Source organism: Pyxicephalus adspersus, chromosome 7 (assembly GCF_032062135.1).
Source record: "Pyxicephalus adspersus chromosome 7, UCB_Pads_2.0, whole genome shotgun sequence".
NCBI classification, from domain to species: domain Eukaryota; kingdom Metazoa; phylum Chordata; class Amphibia; order Anura; family Pyxicephalidae; genus Pyxicephalus; species Pyxicephalus adspersus.
This window is the reverse complement of record NC_092864.1, coordinates 33122568-33132942: the sequence shown is the minus strand read 5'-3', so window position 1 is coordinate 33132942 and position 10375 is coordinate 33122568. Positions and strand designations below refer to the sequence as shown.

General features: G+C 41.5%; 1 protein-coding gene across 1 annotated transcript in view; it reads left to right on the top strand.

The window, feature by feature from the left end:
* Positions 1-10375, top strand: part of LOC140335451 (unconventional myosin-X-like) — an 89314-nt gene that overhangs the window by 61713 nt on the left and 17226 nt on the right. The window contains exons 22-26 of the mRNA XM_072418061.1: positions 1880-1986; positions 4439-4822; positions 6048-6087; positions 6912-7706; positions 9159-9282. Of these exons, the coding sequence (XP_072274162.1) occupies positions 1880-1986; positions 4439-4822; positions 6048-6087; positions 6912-7706; positions 9159-9282 (1450 nt within the window). The remainder of the gene's footprint in view (positions 1-1879; positions 1987-4438; positions 4823-6047; positions 6088-6911; positions 7707-9158; positions 9283-10375) is intronic.

The window sequence follows — 10375 nt, the reverse complement described above, 5'->3', positions numbered from 1 at the left end:
TATCTATCTATCTATCTATCTATCTATATATATATTAATTAGGCCCTCATTGATGTCAAACTCTTCAATATGTGTTCTGTGCAATCGGCATCTGAGACTGTTCAGCAGCAGCCCCCTGCCAGGCATGCGAACATGCTGTGCAGCATACATGTCGTTTTTTTTACTTCCAGCCAGCTCAGTAACTTTGCTCCATGTGCTCTCTCTCCCGTCGATTGTTTGTGAACGGAAGGAACAGCTTCTGGAAGGAAGCCGCCAATGGGGGGGGGGGGATTCTTTGTCATAATTTAACTAAATAAAACAGCTGCAATCACTGGTACAGTATAGAGCAAGAAAAGCGACTTGAAGAGTAATGAGGGAGTGTGCAGCGGAGCAGTGCCATCTTCTCCTGTCTGTAAACAGGTTGTGTACTTATGGGGTTTATTTCCTACAAGTGATTGTATGTTATTATCTGCTGCCTACTGTACAGAGGCTTCAAGATTTACATTCTGCTTGTCTGCATTCTAATATAGCCATTGTTACACTGTGCACTGTATGTGTCCATTTTCTCCCAGCCTGGCTGTGATTTTTGTGCTTCACCTATCCTGGTTCCTTATTTTATCCTGTTTGTATATTCTTCTGCCCGTGTCCTTTTTTTCTCCACTTATGTCCCTTTCCTTCCCTGGTCTCTCTTCCTTCCTGATTGTCTGTCTCTTATTTGCACAGTACAGGAACATGCCCAACTCTCCAGAGACATGCTTCTCTCTGTATGCCTATGTCTGACTGTCTGTCCTTTATATTCCACTGCCAACATATTATGCACAGTACAGCAACCTACCCCTGTGCTTTGCGTTACCTGCCTGCTTATCTGCCCCATGCTCTGCACTGCCCGCTTATCTGCCCTGTCCTTTGCACTACCTGTCTGCTTATCTGCCCTGTCCTTTGCACTACCTGACTGCTTATCTGCCCTGTGCTCTGCACTGCCTGCCTGCTTATCTGCCCTATGCTCTGCACTGCCTGCCTTACAGCCTTTGTGCTCTGCACTCACTGACTCTCTTTGCCCCTGTGTCTCTTTGCTTTGTGCTGCCTGCTTATCTGCCCTGTGCTTTGCTCTACGCTGACTCTCAGCTCTTTGCTACTATCCTTCTTGCCTCTCTGCCTTACTTTCCTGCCTGCCTCCCTGCCCTGTAATCAACACCAATTGCCCCTCTGCCCTACTTTCCTGCCTGCCTCCCTGTACTCCATCTATCGATTATGCTAATATCTGACATGTACAGCAACAATTGTCTTTCCTTTTCCAACACATTCTAGATTTTACTTTTCTTCCTCACCCAGCATAGATACTGTTCTCTCAGAATATTACCCTTTATCATCTCCTGGTTCTGCTCACCTGTCCTGCCTATTGCACCCGGACTGTCTAGGTTCCTGCCTTTCTTATATGTACACTAAAGGCACTTTGTTTAAAGACATCAAAATCTGTCCTTAACCTGCCTTATCCTAAACTTATATGTCTCCAGTCCGGCATCTCCTTTGTGTACAATTCATTGACTTGCCTTGTCCTGTCCTGCATATTTTACTCCCTGCCTGTGTATATAGTAAAGTTTCCTGCCTTGTATATTTCAGTATCTGCCATCCTGTGTAAACAGTGCATTGTATGTAAGCTGTCCTGCCTATACAGCTGTCTTTTTAGCTGTGGATTCTCCTCTCTCCTTCCTTTCTCTCCCCTTCTCCTCCTCCTTCCAGCCCCCTCTTACCCTCTGGGAGTTTCTGGCTGCAGGACTGGTGCTAGAGGCTGCAAGCACTTGGCACTGGACGGGCACTTGGTTTGGTGTGGGGTGGACTTCAGCTGCATGTCTTATGGCTCCAATTATCTACATACGGGGGTGTCCTTCCTTTCCCACAGGTGTTCCTCAAAGAGGTACTGGAGCAGCGGCTGGAGAAGACTCGGGAGCAGGCACTGAAGAGAGCAGCCCTAACAATCCGTGCTTACATCCAGGGGTACATCGCCAGGTAAGGGTCCTCTCCTCTCACTTTCATGGTTATTGGATAATTTGTTTTTGTTTGTTTTTGTGTCTTTTGATCCTTTGTGGTTCCAATGTGAAATCAGGGTCATGTATTTGTCATACAGCTGTTGTGTAAAGGAAACGCATGCAGCAAATCCAGCTTTTGTTTTACTTCAATTTAGAAAAGACAGGTTCCCAGATTTTTTGGAGGGCTGTGTAAGGGCTAGTCATATAACTGAGCAGATTTTTACTTCTGATCATATAAAACCATAAGTGTCTATCAAGTAATTGTGCAGGAAATTCAGCAGGCGACCAATAGTAAAGATGCATATTTTTGTTCTCATTAGGTATGATTAAACAGGTATGTTGGTAAAAATTGATCAAAAGTTCATAGACCGTATCATGTATACACACAATTAATAAAAAATCTAATCAGAATAAGGATTGTTTGTAGACCAATATTGGTAATTCCAACAAATTACTATTACCATTTGGAATAATGATCAGATTGGTGGGACAAGTGCAAAATCGACAGCGGATATGCGCGTGTGTTTCTAGGCCTTAGTCTCAGGATCAGATCAAAAAAACACACTTTTTCTGCCAGTATAACAAGTCCCACATCTGAATTTTATTACCTATTTAGTGGGTTGCATGAGTCTTACCTGTAAACCTTTTTCTAGTCCCCACTAAACCCCAAAATTCCTGTAGCACTTAATATGCAGATAAAACATAGTGCCTGCTCATGTAAATGGCCTCCACGGTCTATGGGTAGCCTAAAGCAGGACTGCAGGCAATGTTACTGCTGTCTACTATTTATTCTGATTTCTTTTTTTTTTTTGCTTTTGGTGACTTAGGAATTTGGTATCAAAAATGAACTTTATCCAACTTTAATCCCAAGCTATCCAAAATAGAAAAATTGAGTCTCTTTTTTTAAGATAGGTTCAGACCTGCTTTGGGGTAAAGCAATCCCACACAGGTCACCAAGGCTGGCATCTTGCCAGCTGCTCGGTCACTTACAACACCGTGTTGTTTCCAGCTTATAGACATTTGACAGCTGGTGCCAGTGAGTGGTAATGTACCTCTCAATGCCATCCTTATTCATTCTAAATGGAGCTGCCACCGGAACAAACTACATATCATGTCTTCCTAAAGGCAGTGGTTCCCGCTGATAAGGAAGCAGTAAATGCACCCCATCCTCACCGCCAGACATAGTCCCAGACATAGCCTAAGTCTTCAGCACTTCTGTGTTCCAGAGCTGAACCTCTACCACAGTGATTGCTTGGAACCGCATGAAAGACAAGTCAATGAGAATTTGGCTGTCATGCAACCCTTGTATATTATGCAATAAACAAATGTAGCCACATTTTAAAATCCTAATACACCAGTGGTTATCTGTCTTTTTAACACAGATTAACTCCTTTAAATAATTTTCAGGTCTTCAAAATAATTTTCAACCCCTTCTATGATTACTATATACACGGATCCCAGTATATTAGTGTGGTGATCAGTGGGAAGAATGCCCGTGGAACCCTGGTTGAGAAATACTGTATCGGAGGCCCAGGCAGTGACAAGCAAAAACAAACTTCTGTGTATTGGGGTCCCATGGTCTGGAGTAGTCTTGGGTATGCCTGGGTCGTAAAATATATTTATCTTCTGTAGATTCTGATCTTGGATTGCAGATGGTGGCCATATGGAGTTTTGGCTGACTGATAGATCACCATGAAATGATGATTACATATCGTCCAATATGGAGTTAAAAAAATGGGACATTCTTTAGGAAGCGGTGGAAGGACATTGTCAGAGGTTGCACAGCGATTGGAAATAGACTGTGATAAATGAGGTTTCCTATTTTTAGCTTTTGATGTTATTTGGGCTCAGCGGACAGGATGTAAGACTAGGTAGTCATGTTTTTGTTTAAAGGGAAGCTAGTGTATTTCTAGCAAGTGATATTTTGGAATTTAAATATTTAAGTATATTGTAACACTGGACAATATTTCTGGCATTTTTGCACATTTTTACTTGCTTAAAGATGTGTCCATCCAGTCCTGAGTTTACACAGCACAGCCATGGCTAGCAGGACAGGTACCTGCTGCTGTTAGGTAACCCTTTATGTGTTTCACTTGCTGATCATCACCACATTGTACTTGCAGAAATGATCCACTTCCTTTAAATCTGAAATCCAGGCGAAATGTACTTTTTTCATGCAATTGTAAATCACATGTAAATACCTGAATTTGATTTGGGCATAGTCTCATGCTGTCCCTGTGCAGCAGAGCTGAAAATTGGGCATAGGGCAAATGTTCCAGATCTCCATATGTGCCCTGCAGCAGAGCCTGATACAGCTGTAAAGGAGAGGCATATTTTCAAACACAAAAATGGATTAAATGTTTTTATATCTGCTTTGGGATCAGCATTTCATCGATATTTTATTGTGAACAACACCCTTTTCTAATTTCCAGGAAGCATTATAAAACCGTCCGTCTTAGTATTATCACCATTCAGAAGAACTACCGGGCTCACTACTGGAGGGTGACCTTTGTGCGTCTCCGATACGCGGCTCTGCAGTTCCAGAAGCACTGGCGGGGAAGAACAGCCAGACACCTCTATCGCCAAATGCTGGAAGAGGAGAGGAAGAGACGAGAGGAGGAGGAGAGGAAAAGGAAAGAGGAGGAAGAGAGGCGGAGGCGGGAGCTGGAGGAGCAGAGGAAACTGGAAGAAGAGAGGAAGAGACGAGAGGAGGAGGAGAGGAAAAGGAAAGAGGAGGAAGAGAGGCGGAGGCGGGAGCTGGAGGAGCAGAGGAAACTGGAAGAAGAGAGGAAGAGACGAGAGGAGGAGGAGAAAAGGTATGGCGGAATTCACATTAGGACTGATGGAAATCAAATGCACAGGCTAAAAATACACTACACTATTCAACACTAAAAAAAAAAAAAAAGTATGCAAATCCTGCCAACACCCCCCCCTACTACGTACAATTCTTTGATTAACAATACCCTGGTATTCTGGGAACACCTAATGCGAAGCCTGGGATTCTGTTGACCAGGGATTCCTATTTCCACCTATCCAATGCAGTCTAATCATGCATATTCCCAGTCATTTCACCCCATGTTCCATCCTTAAAGTGGAACTAAACCAGCCGAACTCGCCTGTCCCTACTATGTGCTGCCTTCTTCCTTCTACTTTTCCACTTCTGGATAATCTTTGGCTACCTTGATTGGCTGTGCTGGGATAACATAACCTGGCATAGGCAACGGAAGCCAGAATACCAAAGTTTCCCTGCCAACTCAAGCTAATGCTGCACATGTGCAGCTCAGCTTTTTACCAGAAACCTGGAGCAATCGGGCAGGTAAGACGCAATATTCCAGAAGGGACATCACCTGTCTGTTTCTGCAATAATGACCTGCCTGATCATGCAAACTTTTAGTTCCGCTTTAACTAATTGGTGTTAAGTCTTTTTAAAGTTATTATTTTTTTATTATTCAGTATATAATAGCACCAACATAGTCACTAGCTGTCCCTCAAAGGAGCTTACAATCTAATGTCCCTACCATAGTCATATGGTAATACAGTCTGAGGTCAGTTTTGGGGGGAAGCCAATTAACCCAACTGCGTGTTTTTGGAATGTGGGACAATCGGGAGTACCCAGAGGAAACCCACACAAAACACAGGGAGAACCTTCAAACTCCATGCAGATAGTGTCCTGGCCGAGATTCAAACCTGACGCCTAGTGCTGCAATAGCCATAGTGTTAACTTCTGAGCCACCGTGCCACATTGTGCTTAAATTTAAGTAAAATTAATCTAACCTGGAAAAGGCTTAAACTTGTGTAACTTGGGGGGTTTATTTTTGCCACCACTATTGGTATGTATTAAATGGCTTTTTCTATTTTTAGCATACTTGCAGTATTTTATGTATAACCTCAGCAGTACGATGAGTTTACCTTTTCTCTGCATCGCCTATGATAGAAGTCATGCCCTGTAGTATCCAGTGAGATATTTGTTTTTATCACATGAGCAACAGAAGTAAAACTGTTTTGAGTCTATTATTACTAATTGTATTTTTTTATATCTAGGGAGCGAGAGAGACTCGAGGCTGAGCTTCGTGCTGCTCAGGTTAGTCATTCTGAAGGATAAAATTTTAGCATTCAAAGTTAAGTGTTACTTGCTAAAAACGTGAGCTCTGCAGATTTTAACAATGACCTTTTGGCAGTATAACTATAAAATTTTCACCAGGGATTATTGACATCAATAAATGTCGATGTATTTTACTAAAAAAAACAAAGCAGTCCTTGTCCATGTTTCCTTTTTTCTATTATAAGAATGAAAGCTAATGTCTGATATTTTGGATGCCATCATTGGCAGCTCTTTGAGTCATGTGGGAAATTGGGATTTGCTGCTAGACCTATTTGTGTGCCAAATTTGGGAAACAATACAGAAAGATTATAGAGTTTAATTTTGTCAGTCCTGGTACTTGGAGTGCCATTTACTATCCCTATTGAGGTCCAATGAAGGAGTTCCTTGTCCCCAGATGTTGGCCGTATGTATTATTACTGGACGATAAATTTATTGTGGATAAATTGGTCTGGCACTCATTTTCTCCATATTTGGCCTGGATGCCATTAGTGGCACTTCTATTTTCATAGCTTTTTGAACGACCATGTAGTACCGTACTGTGCTGTAAAAGCTGACATATTATGTTCCCGTTTGAGTCCTATTGAAAATTGAAATAATGAGCAGACAGACAACTAAAAACCACAGGGTCCTGGTGCACATTTGAAACTAGGTTACGCCCTCATATTGTAAACCAAATGTCATGTTTTGCCTTTGGTCATTGAAAAATCTTACCATTAAAAGCACTTTGATTGAAAAGTTTAGATTTTAGTTTTTGGAGGTTTTTTTTGAATCTTTTAACCAACAAAGATGGGTTTCCTATTTAGGAAGAGCAAGAGAGGGCTCGGAACCTGGAGAATCTCTTGCTGCAGGAAGAGGAGAGAAGACAGATGGATGAAATTCTAAGACTAGAGAAAGAGATTGAGAAACTCCACCAACAACAGAAGCTGGATGGTGTCTCCATCTCATGCATTGATACTCGGAATGAAGTGACACGAAAGCGTGAAGAAGAGATCCACAAGTTGGAAAAGGAGGCCTCCCGAGTGGCCCAAGAGTTTCTGGAGCTCTTGGACTTTGGTAATTTGGATGAAAGTGCTAACAGCCTGGAGAATGGAATTGATGGAACTCTACAAGTGGAAGGGAGCTTGGTTGCACCTCTGGCTGAGGAGGAGGTGGATGAAGGATTCCATGCGGATGATGAATTGTTGCCACCTCCACCCCCTATGCTGTTAGATGATGACACCCCAAAAACCAATGATAGCTTCTCTGAGGATGGCACATACATGAAAATCCCAGAGGACCATATTGGCAACTCCACAGATTCCCAAGTCTCTCCACTAGAGCCAATGTCTTCCCAAGATGCATATACTGCAATCTCAGATAGGTCAGAGAGCATTTACCAGTGTTTATCTGATAATCAGAGCAACAGCGAAGACGCTCAGGAACCTATTTACAGCTACCCACCTGACGTGGAATCTGATTATGATCATGAAGAGTTTGATGACGGGCCACCAGGTTCAGCTGATGCCAGGAACTCCAGTGATGGCCACCTAACGGATGAGGAGATACCTCGAATTTCCAAGCCTAGTAGCTATGGATCTCAGTGCGGCAGCCTGGATTCCGTGAGTATTTCCCATACCCAAACAGACTTTTTTAGACCAAAACATGATGGCACACAATTTTAGACCATAAGATCAATGCTGGATTTTTTTTTTTAGGGTAGAATACTTACAAAAACACAATTCATTCCTGACTTATAGTCCCCAGAATAGAAATGAAACCCCCAGTACCCATTCCAAGTAAAACAGTTTATAATCACCTCTCCCACCGCTAATCTGTGCCGAATTGCATTGGTACAACTGCCTGAAGTATTTTCAGACTTGTCCACTGCTGCACTGGGTGGTTTCTCCCATCAGCCCCAACATCAATAACATAGTAATATATATAGGTGCTAGTGGATGAAATCACAACGTTCAGGTTTAGAATATCTTTGGGATTATGCGATGCCACTGGGCTCTCTGCAGCTAGTGCCTTGCTGCTTTCACTGCATATCAAATTCTTAAAAAAAAAAAATATCAGCATCCTCACGTTTAATGGTGCGCTCACTGCTATCTCTATCTGTTCCTTATGGAGCTGCCAAGAGACAGCGGTTCCCTGGGATTAAGGAGCAGTAAACACACCTCAACTTTACTGCCATTGTGAACATAGCCTAAGCATAGTAGAGGAACAGGATTTTTTCACACCTGTGTGTAAAATGCAAAAGGTGTTTTTAGATGCCTTTAACTCCTGCAATACAATGACGATCAGTAGGGGAAGAGGAAAGTATAAACGCTTTACTTTTGGTATTATTTGTATTTTAGCAACATATTTTCCAAAAAAAAATACAGAAGGTCCCAAGTACACGTTCACAAACACCAGCAAAAAATCGAAACTTACGTTTTTTAACTATGCAGCTTTAAAACTTTTAAAACAATGTGACTGTGCCCAAGGATCCTTTAAAAATGTACTGTACAACTCTTAACTATGTTAAATACTATGTGGCATATTTAGAAATTCACAAACTGAGAGCAGGAAAGAATAGCACGTTTTTTCTAAAGAAGTTCCAGTAATAGGTATGGATAATCTAGCTCTTTATGCTGTTTAAGTTAATAGTTATTTCAATGACATGTATATATTATAAATATATTTGCTTTTCAAGAGACATCGGAATAAGGAGTAACTCTCAGGGGAGTTGTGCATTCCTCCCTTTCCCCAGCAGAAATTTATTTATACACATAGGAAGCCAAACAAACTTTGAAAACCAACTGTAATTCACATGTTTTTTATTCATTGTGAAGTTTCAAATAAGGATTTTACACAAATAAGATAATTTTTTTTTGTAATCTTTATTAAGGGAATTGTGTTTTCCTCTAAGGAGAGACCAGACTCTGTGCACAGACACAGCTGATACCACTCAGACATTAATATTGTATGTGAACGCTTGGCTATGCTTTTCCATGTGTGTAGTGTTGAGAAGCCGTTCTGGATTTGTTGACTGCTCACCATTCACAGAACCATTGCATTTTTTTCTGCAGTTTCTGGACAGCGATGAGGAAGTGGACAGCCACATAGACACGGATGAAGAACTAATGACGTCCCGGGTAACTCTCTTTAATGGAGGAGGACCACCATATTTTCACAGTTACCTGTACATGAAAGGTAGGCCTTTTTTTTTTAAGTCACACATTTACAGTTGTTAAATCACATTTTTTTGTGCTGTGATGAATGTTGAGGGTTTTTCCTCAGTGTTGGATGGAATGAACCTATGTAGTAGGGAGAATCCCACTGGTTTGTAAGGGGCAACAAAAGTGATCATCTGAGCAGGATGACTCGCTTGTAGTTCTTTTCTCTGAATTTGTTCTCCATATATTCCCATATAAAATGTTGGAGATCAATGACATCTACAGTATATGAACAAAAGATTGCATTACCAAAAGACTAGTTAAGCGCCAGACAGAATTTTTCGTCATCTCAGCTAAACCAGGTTTGGCTTTTGGACTTCAATAAGTTCAACAAAGAATGAAACACTTTCCTACTCCACCCATGAGCCCTGGAATAAAAAATGTAATCTTTGGCACCTAATTGCTGCATTACTCTAGTGTTGCAAAACTAAATGCAAATCTGAAAATTTGCTTGCAGCCAAACCTTATTGCCTCCAGTTATTATTTGTTTCTTCATTTCACACCTTCACTAAAATCATAAAATAGGTTTTTATCTCCTGAAGAACTGGAGGATTTTAGGAGCAGAGTAATTACTGCATTGTATACATACTACTCACTTGTGTAATCCTCACCCCCCCCCCCCAAAAAAAAAAGGAATTAAAAAAAAAATGAGGACTGTATGTCCCTGCAAGATTTACCCAAATGACCTGGGTTTCCCTTGCATTTCTCTTTGGATGATGAAGACTTCCCCTGGGAGTTATTTTATGCCACCACATAATAAAAGGGAAAAGATGCAGGCTTCAGTTATGGGTTGTAAACGTAGATCGAAAGGAGTCTGGAAGCCAGTTGGGTGATCAAGTCATGTCTTCCATATACTCTACCACAATATTTCATTATATAACAAATGAGTGTGTGTTGCATGACAATGGTGACACCGTGCAAATCTTAATTGCCAAGATGTCGGGTCTTTCAAAATCCCTTTACTGTGGCTCCATACTGACTGACATTGTGTTTTGGGGTGCAGTGATCCCTTTTATCAAGGAATTAACAGAACAGAAGGTGATTAGGTCTGGGGAAGCTGAGGCCTACTT